The 19984-nt window shown below is 37.2% G+C and overlaps 1 protein-coding gene across 8 annotated transcripts in view; it reads left to right on the forward strand.

The window, feature by feature from the left end:
* Positions 1–1902: 1902 nt before the first annotated feature.
* SNCA (synuclein alpha) overlaps positions 1903–19984 on the forward strand; it is a 154144-nt gene continuing 136062 nt past the window's right edge. Inside the window, exons 1-3 of one of the 8 annotated variants that reach the window (XM_042935896.1) lie at positions 1903–1996; positions 3749–3894; positions 13611–13652. In XM_042935896.1, coding sequence (XP_042791830.1) covers positions 3774–3894; positions 13611–13652 — 163 coding nt within the window. In that variant the 5' untranslated portion in view covers positions 1903–1996; positions 3749–3773. Of the gene's footprint in view, positions 2174–2717; positions 2805–3748; positions 3895–10743; positions 10878–13610; positions 13653–18624; positions 18690–19984 lie in introns of those variants that run through there. The other 7 variants (XM_042935895.1, XM_042935894.1, XM_042935900.1 and 4 more) reach the window with 7 other exon arrangements.

Genomic DNA, 19984 nt, shown 5'->3' on the forward strand with positions numbered 1-19984 from the left:
ATGTAATTCTTGGGATTTAGTAAAACATGAGGGGTGGTGATGAAAAATGGGAAGTGGTTGAGCAATATAGATGAAACATGATTAGCCATGCGCTGAAAAATGGTGGCAGTTGGGTGATATTCATATGGAGTCATTTATTCTTTCTGCTTTTGTTTTTGTTTAAACATTTTCCATAATAAAAAGTTGAAAAGAGAGAGGTCATCTGCATTAATCTCATTTACAAGAGAAAACTGTGAACAGAGGACATAACTTGTTTAAAGTCTCAAAGCCAGACTGCAAACCAGCTCTTAAGTTTAACCTTTTTCTGATCCCAAGGAAGCAAAATAGCGTTTGGAAAGGCTGCTTTTAAAAAAGGCAGACCAGGGGCGCCTTGGTGGCTTAGTGGGTTAAGCGTCAGATTTCCGCTCAAGCCATGATCTCACGGTTTGTGAGTTTGAGCCTCGCGTGGGGCTCTGTGCTGACAGCCTGGAGCCTGCTTCAGATTCTGTGTCTCCCCCCATCTCTCTGCCCCTCCCCTGCTTATGCTCTGTGTCTCTCCGTATGTCAAAAATAAACGTTTAAAAATTATTAAAAAATGATGAAAAAGGCACACCAATAATGCAAGGACTTGTTTAAGCTATATATATATATATATATATATATATATATATATATATATATATATATAAAATTTGCTTCCTGTTTCTCTTGGTTTCAAGGGGTTGTTTTGTAGATTTAACTGTATTTTACTCAAATTTAAGATAAAACAAAACAAAACAACAACAACAAAAAACATACAGCTAAGACTTGTTTTTCCCCCTTTCAGTGCTAAAATCATCCTCTCAATTCAGGCAAAAACAGCAAATGCATTCTGTTAGAGGGAGGAGATTGCTTCTCCATTCTGGTGTGATCCAAGAACAGCTGTTTTCCCTCCAGCTCTGAAAGAGGTGAAAATGTGTTAACCGATGCAAAAATTGTCAAGTCCGCGCGTATGTATGCGTGTCTGTGTGCGGGATGGGGTAGGTGGGGTGTCAGCTCCGAGGGCAACGTGCATCAAATCAGAAAGGTGAGCCGTGTGTGGGAGGGACCAAGAAATTGAGTAATGGTTCGGGAGAATAAACCCCGCTAGATTTGTCTCCTCCATCAGGCACTTGAGTGTGGAAAGTAAATTCCATTTCGAGAACGAAAAACCTTATGACCGCTTGATATCGACGTCTGGGGAATATTGATTCCGTATTCCACGGATGGGGGGGAAAAAAAATCGGCGTCTGGCAGCCGCTGATTGGTGGACAGGAAAATGGTGACAGTGGGGTGGGAAGAGGACTCCGAGAGCCTCCTCCTGCCTCAACCTGTAACTCTTCCTTACTAGTCTCCTCTGCATCCGCCGGACCCTTTCGAGCTCACCTGACGTTAAGAGCAAGGGAAGAACTGAAGGATGTTCGAACAAAAGCATCTTAAACATTGTGTCCTACGGCCGTTAATAAAAATCACAGCGATCCCAGGGAAACGTGCTCTTCTTGGGAGGGCTTCCTGCGCCGCCTGCCTCCTTCGGTAGCCTCCCAAGAGGATGGCTCTATCTTTGGTGGTCGAGCTCCCAGGCCTCCGCTCCCCCAGGCTGGCTCCCACAAGGGGGTCCAGGGAGGAACCAGAGGGGAAGGCGGAGACAGCGAAGGAGGGGGGGTGGGAAAGAGGGAGAAACATCAGCCTAACAGCTCGCGATCGCCAGGAGAGTCCCCTTGATCCTGAACTAGAGCGGAAGCGCAGACTACCCCACCTCCCACCCCCACCCCGCCGGGCCCAGGCTGGCGTCTGGAGCCGGAGGTGCGGCCTTCCCCCCGCCCCCATCCCCATCCGAGCAGAGGAGTGAAGTGCACGCGGCTGGGAAAGCGGCGAGCGCCGGGAGAAGGGCGGGGAGAGGCGCTGACAAATCAGCTGCGGGGGCGGCGAGCGGAGGAGGAGGAGGAGAGAGAGGAAGAGGAGGCAGACCGCGACGACCAGAGGGGACCCGAGCGAAGGGGTGAGAGACCCAGCGCCGAGACGAGGGGCGAGGTGTGTGCTAGCTGCAGGGCGGACCCGAGGACCGAGCCGGCCCTTGGCATCCTGGGCGCTCTCTCCCCGCCTTCCCTTCCGACCCTCTGCCTCTTTCTCTCGGATCCAACTGTGCGGGGGACGGGGAGTGGCAATTCGACGACAGGTTCGTGGGTTCGCCTCCCACGCCCCCAGCCTCTCATCACCCGGCGGCGCTGACGGCAGCCTCCTCTGGGGACCACCCCGGTCCTGGTGCCGCCTCCTCCCTTCCTGTGCGCTTCTTATCCTCCCCCTTTCCATTTAAATAACATCGGGGAATTGTTTTGAACAATTTTGTGTAAGGGGCGGGTGGGGAGGAATTGTACTTCTGAGGATCGGAGGCACTCAGGTAAGGACCAATGGATCTGAACAGGCAGCTTTGGAAATGCTGGGGGAAACCCGGGGGAGAGGAGTCGTGCGCTTCTGGGAGGGGGGAGGTGGTGCTGCAATGAGGACCCGCTGGGTCAAGTCTCTCCGAGGTGGGTCCCTATCTCTCCAGCGAGCTGGACGAAAGTAAGTTGACCTCTCGCTTCCGACTCGGCTCTTCTCATCCCCAAAGACCGAGAGGTTAGGCTGCTGCTCCGGGGTGCGCTTTTCCCCTGGGGAAACGCGAGGATGCTCGATGGAGCGCGAGGTGCCAACTTTTATTTCTCTGTTACCTTAAATCCCCCAGTCCGCCCTCTCAGCGTTCCCGGTCAAGTAAGCAAGCTGCGTTTGGCAAATGATTAAATGGAAGTGCAGGGAAGGCAGGTCAACAGGTGGTAAGGGGTTAACAGGTGCGGGTGCCTGGTGGGTGGTGAATTCAGGCGCGCGGAGAACGCCCCCTCGGGTGGCAGGCGCGAGTCAGGAGACTGCTCCCGAGTGTGCACAGGCGCCTGCTCCTGGCAGATAGCTGGGGGCGAGCGTGGATGGTCGGGTAGATTAGAATGGGTGCGGGTGGGCTCGCTGTGGGCCTGAGGTTGGGCCACACCCAGAGTGAGTAGTTCTCTTCCCTCCCTTCTCTGGGATCAACCAGTTAGCCCTCTTCTGGAATTCATTTTAAGACTGACTCCGACCCCATGCCTCTAGCTTCTTTTCATTTTCTTTTCCTGTAATCTTTTAACCATACTTATTTTTATTTTTATTTTTTAAGATTTTTTTTTTTTTTTAATGTTTATTTTTGAGCGTGAGTGGGGGAGGGACAGAGAGAGAGGGAGACACAGAATCCGAAGCAGGCTCTGAGCTGTCAGCACAGAGCTCTACGCCCGCCTGGGGCTCGGACTCAGAAACCCACAAACTGTGAGATCATGGCCTGAGCGGAAGTCACAGGCTTAACAGATTGAGCCACCCAGGTGCCCCTGAACCATACTTCTAACTTGTTTTGTCGCTCTTTGGACTCTGGGAAGTTCAAAGAGGAGTCCATCTTTTCATGCAACTACACTTCGAAGATACATTAAGAACAACTAGATGATTCATCTTAATCCATGTTTGGGCAGCTAGAGTTTTACTAGCCAAGATGGATGAGGAATGCTAAATTTTTAATGCAAAAGCTAAAAAAAGGCTCCCCCTTCCCCACCCAGTGGTTGAAATAAGAGTATGGTTAAAAGTGTCACACACTTTTGGGAGTTATACTGATCTTTCTGTGGTTTTTACCTTGGGTGGTTCTAATTTTATTATATTCTGCTCACAAGTTCTCATTGAAATTATATTTTGTGTTCTCCAGTGTAGAGTAAAGGAATTCATTAGCCATGGATGTATTCATGAAAGGACTTTCAAAGGCCAAGGAGGGAGTCGTGGCTGCTGCTGAAAAAACCAAACAGGGTGTGGCAGAAGCCGCAGGAAAGACAAAAGAGGGTGTTCTCTATGTAGGTAGGTAAACCCCAAATATCATTTTGATGTTTGTTTATGACTGATGGGTTATGATGATTGATGCTCTAAAGGCTAGTATTTCTTGCTTGATTCATTTTTGCATCATCACTTGTCAAAAGGATAAACTGAGTCATGGGACTGTGTGAGTAGATAAATGCGTATATTTAGAGCCAATAGTAAAAAAGTGAAGAAAATTTGTTTTCTCAGCTGATTTCATTTTTTGGTGTGAATGCTTCTGTGTATAAGTGACTATATTTCAGGAAAAGTTTTGAAAAGTCAGTCTCAAAAAATAATTAACATTTTTAAGAATCGAAATAATTCATAGACCTTTGATTTTTTTATCATCATGAATAATATTGGCAAATTTTAGTGTATTCACATTTTAAAATAAGACCTTTTGATATGGCCCTGGGATATGTAAAAAGAGACCTACTGTGGCCCTAAAAAAGGAAAGGACAGAAAAATCTTTGGTACAGTTCATCCTTGCGACTACTTGGTAAACTGAAGATTAATTACCCCCAAAAGTGCTTGATGCCTGCTACTAATATCCCAGAGATATTTGTCAAATGGCACACATACTAAATAATGAGATGAGTGCTTATTTCTACTTGTTCCACATTGCCACTTAGTAGTATTCATGCAGATCCTGACGCTCTTCTTATCTTGAACGGTGCCTGGTTGAGTGTTATTTTGTAAATCCCTTCGGCTTCTTTGGGGAAGGAATAGACACACACATAGACAAACACTCGTCCACATGGACACATGCCCACAGGCACACGCTCACTTTCGGCCCATTCTGCCTCTCCCTTTCTCTTCTGCTCCTCCAAGCTCTTCCACATTCTCTGGTGGTAGCTGTAGCAGCAGTAGCACAGGGTATGCATAAGGTGGAGGATGAACGTATTGGGCGGCGAAGGGCGCTATGCCTGTGTCGGTGGGTGAAGGACAGATACACTGTCTCTCCAACGTGGATGCACTGAAGAAGAGTTACACTTGGAATGATTTTTAAAAATGCTTCTCATGTTATTTTTTCTCATTGTCCATAGACTCTATATTGGCTTGAGTTTACTGCAAATCTTCAGTTAAGTTCTTCTTTTTCTATCTTAAGACAGATTTTCAGAAAATCATTGAACTAAAGAGTGTTACAAGAGGAAAAAGTGATGACTTAATTTCAAGTGGTTTTGTAAAGTGTGAATTAGATCTTTTTAGATGAAATTTGGAATACGGAATCAGTGATGTGCAGATAATCGATATCTTTATACTTGTCCTCAGTTTTCTAAATTGTAAAAGTGTATACTTAGAAATACTTTTTGATTTTAGTTTATAATTTTGTAACTTTAAATATTTTTTACAATGCTGGTATTTATGCCATTAGTTTGTAGTGAGTCCAGAAACTACTGAATATTAATTTAATACATTGCTCTTTGCTAGGTAATAAACACGTTTCATCATCTGGAAAACTTTGTTTTCATTGTCAACTATGAGTTTGGGCAAATAGAATGATTTTATTTCTTAGAGATTAATTCTGTTATTTACTCTGACACTATAATATAAAATTATAATTTTTTTATGTCACATGTATTTTTAAACCATCTTCAGTATTTATCATGATATTTAATACATAGTGCATTCTATAAATTGTGTATTGGTTGTGTCCTGAAGGATAATTAAAATTTGAACTCAAACAGAGGTTTTAGGATGAAAACTCACCCTAAGAAGACACAGTATTTAGGTCAGGGGTTGGGAAACTTTTCCTGTAAAGTGCTATACAGTAACTATTTTGGGCCATAAGATTTCTGTTATTAATCAACTCTGCTGTTGTGGTAATGAAAGCAGCCAGAGACAATAATTAGCTGTATTCCAGTAAAATCTTACTACTGGAACAGGTGGTGAGTCGATTGGGCCCATAGACCGCAGTATGCTGAGTCCTGGAAAAGTAGAGAGAACATAGACTTGATGTCAGACAAACCTCAAATCTAGTCCAGGCTATGTCATTTATTGCCTTCAGAAGACTATAAAACTTAACTACCATCTATGAGCTTTATTTCTTCATTTGTAACAATATGATTTAGATAAATGCAACTACCTTGCAGAGTTTTTGTGAGAATGTCATAATAAAACAAAACACATGAGTGATAAAGTACACTTAAAGAGACTTTTTTTTTGTAGTGGTTTAGATTCACAGCAAGATTGAGAGGCAACTAGCAGAAGTTTCTCATGTACCCTTTGGCCCCACACATGCATGGCCTCTCGCATGGTCAACATCTCCCACCAGAATGGTACATTTATTAAAATTAATGAACTACACTGACACATTATGATCACCCCAACCAAATCCATAGTTTAAGATTCCCTCCTTGCGCTATACATTCTCTGGGTTTGGACAAATGCATAATGAAGTATATCCATCATTATAGTATCATCTAGATATTTTTGGTGTCTTAAAAATTGTTTGTACATCATTTATTCATCTTCCTCTATCAACCCCTGGTAACCAGTGATCTTTTTACTGTCTCCACAATTTTACCATATCCAGAATGTCATATAGCTGGTATAGAGACTGTTAAGATTGGCTTCTTTCACTTAGTAATATGCATTTAAAGTTCTTCCTTGTCTTTTCATGGTTTTATAGCTCATTTCCTTTTAGCATTAAATATTAATCCCATTGTCTGGATGTATCACAGTTCATCTGTTCACCTACTGAGGGACATCTTGGTTCCTTCAAAGTTTTGGCAGTTATGAATAAAAATTCTAGTTCAACATCCATGTGTGGGCTTGAGTGGATGTAAGTTTTCAATTCCTATGGGTAAATAGGAAGGATCACTACTGATGGATCATAATAAGTACATGCTTAGTTTTATAAGGACGTAACAAATTGTCTTCCAAAGTGGCTGGACCATCTTGCTTCCCACCAACAGTAAATGACAATTCTTGTTGCTCCACATCCTTGCCAGCATTTGGTGTTTCAGTTTTCTAGATCTGACCATTCTAAGAGGCATGCAGTGGTGTCTGATAGTTTTAATTTACATTTCCCAGATGGCAAATGATGTGGAGCATCTTTTCATAAGCTTATTTGTCATCTATATATCTTCTTTGGTGGGGTATCTGTTACGTTCTTTGGTCTGGTTTTTAATCTGATTGTTTATTTTCTTACTGAGTTTTAAGAGTCCTCTATATATTTTGGATAATAGTTCCTTTTCAGACATATCTTCTGCAAATATTTTCTCTCGGTCCATAGCTTTTCTCTTTACTCTTTCATGGAGGTGAAATTTTTAATTTTAAGGAAGTTCAGCTTATTTATTCTTTATTTCATGGGCTGTGCTTTTGGTGTTATATCTCCAAGTCATTGGCATACCCAAGGTCATGTAGGTTTTCCCCTATGTTATTCTAGGAGTTTTATAGTTTTGTTTTACAATTAGGTCTATGATCTTTATTGCATTAACTTTTTGTGAAGAGTGTAAAGGTGGTGTCTAGACTCTTGTCCTCCCTTTCCCCTGCCTCTTCTTCCTTCTCTCCTCCTTCTTCTTCCCCTCCTTTCCCTTCCCCTCCTTCTCCTCCTCCTACTTCTTTTGTTCCTCTTCTCCTTCTTCTCCTTGCCCCTTCTTCTCCTTTCTTTTCCTTCCTTCCTTCCTCCTCCTCCTCCTCCTCCTCCTCCTCCTCCTCCTTCTTCTTCTCCTTCTTCTTCTCCTTCTTCTTCTTCTTCTCCTCCTTCTTCTTCTTCTCCTCTTTCTCCTCGTCCTCCTTCTTCTTGTGCATGTGGATGTCCAGTTGTTCTAGCACGATTTGTTGAAAAGACTATCTTTGCTTTATTGTAGTGCTTTTGTTCCTTTGTCAAAAATCTGTTGCCTATATTTATGTGGTTTTATTTATAGGCTCTCTATTCTAGTCCAATGATTTATTTGTCTACTCTCTTGCTATTATCACACTGTCTTGATTACTGTAGGTTGAAGGCAAATAGTGTCAGACCTATGATTTTATTATTTGACTTCAATATTATCTTGGCTATTCTGGGCCTTTAGAATCTGTTGATATCTATAGTTTTTGCTCTCCCCGTAAACTTTAGAATCTGTTGATATCTGTAAAATAACCTGGTGAGATTTTTATTAAGATTACACTGAAATAGGAGCACCTGGGTGGCTCAGTCAGTTGAGCATCCAGCTTCAGCTCAGGTCATGATCTCACAGTCCCTGAGTTCGAGCTCTAGCTCAGAGTCTGGGTCCTGCTTCAGATTCTCCCCCTCTCTCTGCCTCAACCCACTAGCATTCTGTCTCTGTCTCTCTCAAAAATAAATAAACATTTAAAAATTTAAAAAAAAGATTGCACTGAAATATACATCAAATTTGGAAGAACTAAGATTGCATTGGACTATAGAGTAAGTTAAGAAGAACTGACATCTTGATAGTATTGAGTATTCCCATCGATGAACATGGAATATACCTCTTTTTATTTAGTCCTCTGATTTTGTTCATCAGAGCTTTTTCTTCATCCAGATCTTATATTCTATTCTTATAGAATAGATCTTATATTAGATCTTATATTCTATTAAATGTCTACCTAAGTATTTCAGTATTTTTTGGTGCTAAGATAATTGTATCCTGTTTTTAATTTTCAATTTCACTTGTTCATTGATGGTATATAGGAAAGTGGTTGACTTTTGTTTATTAACCTTCTATCTTGCAGTCTTACAATAATTGCTTCTTTGTTGTTTTTTTATTTGTTTGTTTGTTTGTTTTTTTGTCGTTGTTGATTCTTTAGGATTTCCTACATAGACAATCATGTCATCTGTGAATGAAGACAGTTTTATTTCTTCTTTCCCAATCTGTATACCTCTTATTTCCTTTTTGTGTCTTGTTGCACTGGCTAGGACTTCCAGTATGACGCTTGTCCTTTTCCTGATCTTAGTAGGAAAGCTCTAGTTTCTTGCTATGAAATATGATGTTAACTGTAGGTTTTTTTGGAAATATTTATCAAGTTGAGGAAGTTCCCTTGTATTTCTAGTTTACCAAAAGTTTTTAATCATACATAGATGTTGCATTTTGTCAAATGCTTTTTCTGCATCTACTGATATAATCATGTGACTTGTCTTTTTTACCCTGTTAATGTGATGGATTACTCTAATTAATTTTTGAGTATTGAACCAACCTTGTGTACCTGGTGTGAATTCCACTTGGTTGTGGAGTATAATTCTTATTAAATATTGTTAGATTTGATTTGTTAACATTTCGTTGAGGATTTTTGTAAAGCACACTTTTATATAGGAGCCATGGTTATTATTATCAAACAAGCTGTCCAACAGAATACTTACTTTGCCAACATATTTTCTTTTCATCTTTTCATTCTTCATTACAAAACTCATCAGTAGCTAGAGTGAAATACTGGAAGTGGCTAGAGAAAGTTTTGTAATTTCAGTGTGGCTGAAGATGTTTAGCACACTGTTTTCTTAAGCCTACAGATGAAAGTAATCTTATTCCTTTATAATATATTTTTGGCAGCTACCTTTTAACTAAGTGAGGAACTACCATAAGAATCAGTGTTATTTTATGATTTTTCTTCATTTGTGATATATTTGTATACAAATATTCAATCAATATACTTCAGTTTAATAAATAACAATTATCTCAATCAAATGGGTCAGACATTATAAGTATAGAGTCAAATTGAAAAGCAAAAACATTCATTTTCTTTATGTAATGCCAAGTATTATAACTGTAAAGGCAAAATAATTATCTTCACAACTCTCCCAATGCCACTTTGTTCAGCAAGCAGCAATGGTCAGGAGCATGGATTAATATCAAGCTCTCAAATAACAATATGCTCCAGATGCATCAAGTTGACAGAGTCAACATAACATGTACAATAGCAGTATATTTGAGTTCTTGTAACTCCTAGGCATTACTTTCAACCTTCTCCACTCTGTGCCTTTGTGAAGTCATGAGACATAAGATGGGATAGTTTTGGCCACCTCAGCTCATGCAAGCCATCAGCACTGGTCTCTCTTCAGTTTACTAGTCACTTAGCCTCTTGGTACCTACTTTGTAGCTATAGGTTTTCAATGACAGATTACTCATCAATAAAATGTTAATTATTAATTACAGATACTAACAAACAATTGACAGCAAACCACAGGTGATTGGTTTGATATGAAGCAACTTCGTTAAGACTCTCATTTATCTTTAAATCAGGATACATTCCGTGATTTAGCCCAAGGTCAAATTCTCAGCTATTACTCAGGCAGAGAGGAAAGACCACAGACCAACTGTTACACATTTATTTCAAATAGTTGTTTTTAAAAATATGGGGTACAAGGAGTGAGTAGTAGTGATAAGAAGTATTCTCTTAAATAAAAGGTGTTCTCACCTTGTATAGTTCCAGGATGCAAGAAATTTCTGACACCACAGTTAGTTGAATAATACCAGTCCCTCACAACACAGTTGGAATTTCTGTTACCATAGTGCATATACTATGATTACATACATTACAAACTTTGCTCCTAGCCCTTCAGCCCACAAAATGCTACATAAACAACAGAGACCCATTATAATCCATGATCAAGTTACATCACTTCTTTCAAAGTTTTTCAGTGACTGGTCATTGTACATCTGCTATTCAGCTCATACAGACAGCAAAGCCTCTAGCTGTATTGCTTCTCCCAGTGATAGACCCATGTGATATTTCGCAAAATGCATAGTTGAAAAAAAGAAATTGGCCACAAAATATGGAAATGCAGCAAAGAGATGAAGTGAAAATGGATGGAAGTAAAATTTGAATAAAAAATATTTTATTTATACAACAAATAGCTGACTTTGGGAATGGTGACACTGCTACTGTTCAGGAGACGCAATAGATAGCCAGTGGAACTGATCCAAGCTGACTGAATAAATGGAAGAAGTTGTCATGAATAAGTTGAAGATGTTCCAGAGGAAGTGCTGCTGCAAAAGTACCCCATATTAGAAGAACGGTCAGAGATAGAGCGTGATGCTAAAAGGGTAACATTTTGGAAACTGATCTAAACTTACAAAAGAGTATGACAATTTAAGACTTAGGAAAGATGCTCACTCCATATAGAAAGCTATACAATGAGAAGACAGCAGCACTGTTTCAACTGCTCTTGATAAGCTTTTTTTTTACAAAGAAATGAAACAGTTTAATTCTCAATGTCTTAAATTACAGTAAACAAAGTAAAGATTTTGCTAGTTTTTCACTTCCCTATAAATTTATAAGTGAGTATGAGAATTTTTAATGTTTTGAAAAAAACATTTAAAGGTCATGGGACAATTGTAATGTTTACCACCAATTAATTGTCGTTTTCTTCATTGATTTTTAAGACCACTTTCTACAGCTTCACCTCAGCTTATGCATGCTCACCTTACAATCCCACAGTACCGTGCAAAGTGAACATTGACTGTAAAATATGCACGTGTACATACATGAACACATTGACACATCCTATGATATATATATATATATATATATATATATATATATACATATATATACACATATATATATAAAACATTATCTTGTATCCTTTTATATATTTAATAACTGCACAATTTCATTTATGTGAATTTTTGATTAATGACTTGTCCTATATTTAACCTGCAAATCCCTTTACAAATATTATATGAAAATAATAATAATGATTTCTTACTATTTCCTATGTATTAAACACAGTTTTAAGAACTTTATATGTATATTTCCTTTAGTTTCATGTTAACCAACATGATATATATTTGATTATTGTGACAAAGGTTTAAATACAAGAAATCTAAACCCAGGGCCCACATTTAAAAAATTTAATTTAGTTTAATTTTTATTATTGAAATATAGTTAACATTCAATGTTACATTAGTCACAGTTGTAATAGTGATTTGACAACTCTATACATTACTCAGTGCTCACCACGGTTAAGTGCAACCATCTGTTGCCATACAATATTACTGCAATATTATTGAGTATATTCCCTATGCTGTATTTTTCATCTCTGTGACGTTTATTTTATAACTAGAAGAGGTTGTACTTCTTAATCCCTTTTACCTACTTCACCCATCTCCCACCCATCTCCCCTCTGGCATCCACCAGTTCTCCGTATTTATGAGTCCATTTCTGTTTGTTTGTTTTGTTGTTTAGATTCCACATATAAGTGAAATCATATGGTACTTGTCTTTCTCCATCTGATTTATTTCACTTAACATAATACCCTCTATTGTCCATCCATACTGTTGCAAATAGCAAGAGCTCATTCTTTTTTATGACTGAGTAGTATTCCATTGTATATATATAACGCCTTCATATCTTGGCTATTATAAATAATGCTACAATAAACATAGGGATGCATATGTCTTTTTGAATTAATGCTTTTGTTTTCTTCAGGTAAATATTCAGTAGTTGATTACTGAATCATATGGTATTTCCATTTTTAATTTTTTGAAGAACTTCCATACTGTTTTCCAAAGTGGTTACACCAATTAATGTTCCCACCAACAGTGTCCCAAGGATTCCTTTTTCTCCACATCTTTGCCAACATTTATTTCTTTCTTTTTGATAGTCACCATTCTGACCAGTGTGAGGTGATATTTCATTGTGATTTTGATTTGTACTTACGTGATGATAGTGAAGTTGAGGATCTTTTGATGTATGTGTTGGCCATCAGTATGTCTTTGGAAAAATGTCTATTCAGATCCTGTATCCATTTTTAAATTGGATTATTTGTTGTTTTTGATCTTGAGTTGTATAAGTTCTTTATATGTTTTAGATATTAACCCCTTATCAGATATATCATTTGGAAATATCTTCTCCCATTCTGTAGGTTCCCTTTTCATTTTGCTGATAGCTTCCTTTGCTGTGCCAAAAGCTTTTTATTTTTGTGTAGTCTCAATAGTTTGTTTTTGCTTTTGTTAACTACTTCAGGATACATATGCATAAATATCTTGCAAGGATTGATGTCCATTTTGACTTGATTTTTGCATATTGTGTAAGAAAGTGGTTCGGTTTTACTCTTTTGCATGTAGCTGTCCAGTTTTCTCATCACCATTTATTGAAAAGACTGTGTTTTCCCATTGTATATTCTTGCCTCCTTTTTCATAGTTTAATTGGCCATGTAGTGTGGGTTTATTTCTGGGGAAAAAGTACATTCTCAACTACAATGCTATAGTTTATTTTATGTTTTATCTTTATTGGAAGTCTGTAAATATATTCAAATTGAAACTTCTTAACTACTTTGAAATTGTTTTGTTAAATATGATACTTTTCTTGACTGTTTAGCAAAATGTAAGTTTAAATACAATACACCTAAATTTCACTTAATGCCTTATTTATATATTTTCATAAAAATATTTAGTAAACATTTAGTGAGAACCAAACAATGTATGGAATTGTTGAATCACTATATTGTACACCTGAAACTAATATAACACTATATGTTAACAAACAGGAATTAAGATAAAAACTTAAAAAAAATTGTCTTAATTGGGGGTTAAAATTTAATGGGAGACAACTTCCTGCTAGCTTTGCTTTCTTCTATTTGCTGTGTGATTACTGGATTTCCTTGTTTTAGTTTTTTGTTTGTTTGTTTGCTTGTTTTAACCCCTAAGGATATCTTTCCATATGGGCTTCTTCAGATTGAGAATTTTTTTTTATTAGTTGTATTTAAAGCTAGCTAATCAGCAATATAAGGAAAATTTGAGACTTATATATGTTTTAAATTTGTTTTTTTATAGGCTCCAAAACCAAGGAAGGTGTGGTTCATGGTGTGACAACAGGTAAGCTCCATGGGGCTTATTTCCAAGAATGATATGGAAACCAGTAAGCATTAATCATTCAGAATGTAATTGTAAGCAACCACTGTGTTCATAGGAAAGCATTCTAAGGGAACATCAGCTTTGTTTAACCTTAATTCTTTATTACATATTTTCAGTAGGTCAATATTTATTATCAATAAATAAAACACAAAATATTTCACTGTCAAAAATGATGGCTCTGAATTGACCAGATAGGTTTAATTTATGGTAGTAATAGCATTTGAATATTCTGACCAACATAACATTTTGGCAAACTGCTGCCATAAATTACATACAGGAATTGCCATGTTTTGAAGGATTAATATAAAATTTTCTGTAGAGTATATTGAAACATTCTGACATTGAACTATACTCAGTATAATATTTCCTTGATGATTCAGAAAGCATTTATGGAAACACCCTTGGAATGATCAGTGAAGTATTGTATTTATCTCTACTTGGCATAATTTCACCAAGAATCTGAATAGGTTTATTAGAAGATTATAATAACTTAATATCAAAATGATGAAAATGATGGTGGTGATGAGGAGGAGGAGGAGTATGATAGGGCTAGAAATAGAAAAAAAATGATAGGGGAACTGAAGTTTAATAATCTTAAGAGCCCACAGACTTGCTGTGATTCAGTTTCATGTTGTATGTATTCCAGGCTGTTTGGCAGATGCGGTAAAACAGGGTATATAATGAGAAATATAATTCATAGGATCAGAAATTCATAGGATCCTATAAATCATAGGATCATAGTGTCTCAGAAATATACCATGTTCTTATTACTGAATTAAAAATGGAAGTGGGGAAAATCAAGTGGGAGTATTAGTATAGTATTGTGGTTGATCCCATAACTCTGGAGCCAGACTTCCATGGTTCAAATTTCTGCATGTCGTTTATCAGCTGTGTGATTTTCTGCAGGAATCATAACCTTTTTGTGATTTAGTTTCCTCATCTATAAAAGAATAAAGAGAATTAATGTATACAAACACCTAGAGTAATGAAGGCAAGTAGTATGTACTATGTAAGTGTTATTTATCCTCACTGTATACTGGGTCTATCTTGAACAACATTTTTACAGATAGTGGAGAAAAATGTTTCATATGACTATTTTATATATACTTTTGATAAGTAAGTGAGGGTGCAAAATTAAAACAGAACGCTTTGAAACTGTTTCTGCTAGAAGGTAAATTAAAGTATGCTGTTTGTTTTGCTGTGTTGGCAATCCAATCAATATGTAATGCCCAGAACTAAGCAAGTAAATGAACTGTATTGCCTTGTAGGGACCTTTCCATAAATATGATGTTATTAAGCATGATTTTAATATGACCTGGACAGCAGACAGTTGGAGACTACTATCTGAAGGGCATAGCTAGATTAGTGGTGTTCCAGTTGGTAGTTGAAGAATCCCTGTAGTTTAGAAAGCAGATAAGCTTGTGGCCCAATTTGGAGTCTGTGTCATTCTCCAGAATGGCAGAAAGTAAATGAGTTTGTGTGTGTGTGTGTGTGTGTGTGTGTGTGTGTGTGTGTGTGTTACTGAAGTTTGTACAATAAGGCAACATTTTAGCCTGCCACCTTACGTTTCCCTGATTTTATAATATTGAGAAGTTTGCATATCATGTCTTTAGCATACTGAGGAATCTAAGATAACCCATAGTAACGATGTTTTCATAATTTAGTTTAATCCAGGGCTTCTCAAATGTATTTGACCTTATTTCAATAGTTACTAGGATTGAATGAAACCAAGGTTCCACACAACACTATGGAAAATGCTGCTAAGCAGCAAGGCCATGATGATTTTGATGTGGGTAATATTCACAGCCATTATATCAGTCAACTACCCTGGCAATAGTAAGATACCAAAAATGCCATAAGTAGTCTGACCAGGAGGAATACATTGGGATAAATCTGCAATAAATACTACCATCCTTCTCCCATATCAGGTAATGAGTAGGATTATTTAATATAAAATCCAAATTCCAAGTGTAAGGATAAATAAGATAATTACCTCAATGGTTAAGGAGAAGAATTGGTCTTAAAGCAGAAATGAGAAACTATTATATAGAATATAACATTATCAGCTAATGTGAAAGGAAAAATTTCCTCAAGATTCATCCCATTACTTATTTTTGCAGAAATATCAGCTTCAATAAACTTACTTAGACTAGGAGTTTTCTACCTCAAAAATTCCAAGAAAACTAAATCCCCCCAGTTAGATAATCTCATGATAAAATCTAAAAATCGCTACCTTAAACCCTAGCTTTTTTTTATCTCAGTTCATTATTGTTGTAGTGGTCAACTTAATGCATTATGTTATAGAAAAATATGAGAGTATTTAATCTGGACTTACTGAATGACAAATCTTTGAAGGTGCTTAAAAAAAGTAAATGTTGAGGGGCGCCTGGGTGGCTCAGTCGGTTAAGCGGCCGACTTCGGCTCAGGTCATGATCTCACAGTCCGCGAGTTCGAGCCCCGTGTCGGGCTCTGTGCTGACAGCTCAGAGCCTGGAGCCCGTTTCAGATTCTGTGTCTCCCTCTCTCTCTGACCCTCCCCTGTTCATGCTCTGTCTCTCTCTGTCTCAAAAATAAATAAATATTAAAAAAAAAAAAAAGTAAATGTTGATTGGGGCCCCTGCGTGACTGAGTCGCTCAAGCGTCTTGACTCTTGATTTCTGCTCAGGTCATGATCTCATAATTTGTGAGATCCAGCCCCGCAACTAGCTTTGTGCTGGTAGTATGGAATTGGCTTGGGATTCTCTCTCTCCCCCTCTCTCTCTTCCCCTCCCCTGCTTGCCTTCTCTCTCTCTCTCTCTCACTCTCAAACTAAATAAATAAACATAAAAGTAAAATAAATGTTGATAAAAGCTTACTTTTTTTTTCTCATGGAAGTATGGTTTAAAGAAATTCCAATTATTGGAGATTTTCTGAAGGTTTTGATTCTTAGAAACAAAAGTTTATTACATGATAATGAACACAGCCAATTTCGACATGCTATAATTTAAATTACCGTATTAAAATGTTTTATGATATAAATTTATTTTCATCAAATATATAATTTGTACTGTTAAAAGCTAGGTATTCTTAACTTTATAATTGTGTTTAATAACAAGGTTTGGTTTTACTATATCTATTTGAAAAGTTGGTGCCACATTTCCTTTCTGAAATTTTATTTTTGACTTAAATCTAATGATTGAAGTTAATGAATAAATTACAGAATACACAAAATTTCTCTTAATGCATTCAAATAATTTATTGGTGTCTGCTGTGAAATAATATAAAGAGAAATAACAGGATCTCTGATTTTAATGAACTCCAAATAGACTGATGGAGGTGGATAGACATAATGGGAAGTGAATAATTCTGGCACAAAGTTCAATAGCAGAGATATATCTAAAATTTTATGAGATCACAGGAGGAGGAACAGGACACCTGTTGGGAGGAAATGTTTTTAACATGGAATTGGACATCTGAGGTGGGTTTTAACAGCAGTTTGAATTTGGTGAGTAAATAGGGAGATATCTGAGAAGGATCAAAGCTCCTGGCCAGAGGGAACTATATGAAAGAAATTGGGAAAGACTGGCACATTTGGGGGAAAACATAAAATATTATACTATCAGTAAGTTGGGAGGAAGTATCTGTTTTGATCCTGGTTATGAGGTCTTTTCCCTTAAAAATGAATATTATTTATCAGATGAAAAATGACTAATTTGAATGTGTCTCCTTTTGTTTTGTCATCTTTTGTTTTGCCATCTTTTGTTTGGCATTATCAACGGAGAAACAATGTTCTTAAGAGAGGGACGTGGGGCTTGAGATCAGTGGATAATCCACTAGATAAATCAAGTCCAATGAAATCTTTTAAAATGTGTCCATTATTGCTACAGGTATGCTCTGTCATTTTGTAATGTAACTAATTTACTTATTCTTACAATGATAAAACCTGGTGAATTATAATAAAGTACAAAGTTCATTTTACCGTGAACTTTATGTGCATTAAAAGTAAATTAATGTGTATACATATACAAAGCATGGTCTAGATATTGTAAAAATAACCTTTCACGGCTGGCAGAAAAAATACAAGTCTATAAAAAGATCAAAATTTATTCTTGTCTTTGAGATACTGTAACAAGAAAGTGTTCATTTTTCAAGCAAAATTTTCTATTGATGTTCTTGGAAAAGAAAAAAATGACAAGTTAAAGCCCATAATTCACTATTTTTAAAGGATCAACATTCTGGAAATGTTTTAAAACATGAAATCTCCAGTACAGGTTCTCACTGACACTGAAATTGAACTTTGCATTGGGAATAGCCATTATTTGTTAGGAGGCATCAACGGTATCCCTAGAAGTGGCAAAAGGCAAATATCAAGCAACATCTTCTGGGGACTCTTCCTGGTTTTAGACGCTAGGGCCATTTCAATTTTGCCATGTTGCCTAGAACTGAAGAGTAAGCATCTATCCTTACAGACCACCTTACTTCCATGACCTGCTATTTCAAAACCCAATTGCTTTGTCCACATTGTTCAATCAATGCCTTCCTCCAATGAGTGACATGAAATCTGTACAATAATCATGTGATTAGCATATCACACCGACTTAACAGCTGACAGTGTAACTCATTGAATTCCTTGGGGTTGGATTTATCTCAAGAGGATGTACACAAGCCTAAAACATAACCTCCCGCCCCCCAAAAAAGTGTCTCTATTTGCTTAGGAGAGGGCCTGAGGAAAAGTATCACTCAAAACCGCAAATTCTTGAAATCTGGGGGAAAAGCAGAAAAGAAAGAGTTTATGAGGCAAAATGAAGGCAAACGTTACATAAATGGAGATAAAAGATGCAAGATGTAGACTTTATAAGTGTTATAAGGTTTAGATGAAGAGAGGTTGTTTTATTTCTCTATCAACCTTGAGATTATTAACAGAGCAGAAGATCTTGTGTTTTGTTTTTTCATAGAAATCTTCATTTAATTGAAACAAACATTTTTATTGGAGTTTCCTTTATTTGGGAATTGCATGGAGGTAATATACAAAGATTAAAACAGCAATTATATCAGATATGGTTTTAGAGAAATTTTGATATGAGATTAAGTTTTGCTTCCAAATCTAATCCCAAACTATTTACACTGTCTTCTCTAAATTTTTACCTTATTAAAAAAATCTACTGAATCACCATATTGTATTTTGTTTTATGAAAATAAATTATAAGTTTGTTCAACAAACTTCATTTTCATACTAAACACCTAGCTCTTTTGTTGCCATTAAAATTGTTGAAAATCAATCTTTTTATTTCAAACCCTGTTTCGACGCTTGAAGTTTCATAAAAGGATTAAAATTTCTTCATAACCATACCTTACTCTATTGTTCATTTTTTTTGGCTTAAGTTTTATTTTAATTCCAGTTAGTAAACAGACAGTGTTATATTAGTCTCAGGTGTACAATGTAGTGATTCAATAATTCCGTGCATCACCTGGGGCTCACCATGACAAGTGTACTCCTTGATCCCTGTCACCTATTTAACCCATGCCCACCCCTTTCCCCTCTCGTGACCATCAGTTCTCTATAATTAAGAGTCTGCTTCTTGATTTCTCTCTCTCTCTCTCTCTCTCTCTCTCTCTCTTTTCTTTCCCTTTGCTCATTTTCTTTGTTTCTTAAATTTCGCATAGGAGTGAAATCACTTATTTGTCTTTCTTTAACTGACTTATTTTGCCTAGCATTATACTCTCTAGCTCCATCCATATTGTTGCACATGGCAAGATTTCATTCCTTTCTATGTCTAAATAATATTTCATCGCATATATTGCATCTTCTTTATCTATTCATCAGTCAATGGACGCTTAGTTTGCTTCCATAATGCTACTATAATCATTGGGGTGCATGCATCTCTTTGAATTACTGTTTTTGTACTCTTTGAGTAAATATGTAATAGTGTGATTGCTGGATCATAGGGTAGTTCTATTTTTTTAACTTTTTGAGGAAACTCCATCCTGTTTTCCACAGTGCCTGCACCAGTTTGCATTCCCACCAAGACTGCACAAGTTTTCCTTTTACTCCATATACTCACCAATACTTGTTTCTTGCATTGTTGATTTTAGACATTCTGACATGTATGAGATACTATCTCCTTGTACTTTTGATTTGCATTTCTCTGATTGTAAGTGATGATGAACATGTTTTCATATGTCTGTCAGCCATCCAGATCTCTTCTTTGGGGAAATATCTGTTCATGTCTTCTGCCCATCTTTCATTTGGATTATTTGGGTGTTGGGTGTTGAGTTCTATAAGTTCTTTATATATTTTGGATACTAGCCCTTTAT

This window comes from Panthera leo, chromosome B1, assembly GCF_018350215.1.
Source record: "Panthera leo isolate Ple1 chromosome B1, P.leo_Ple1_pat1.1, whole genome shotgun sequence".
NCBI lineage: Eukaryota > Metazoa > Chordata > Mammalia > Carnivora > Felidae > Panthera > Panthera leo.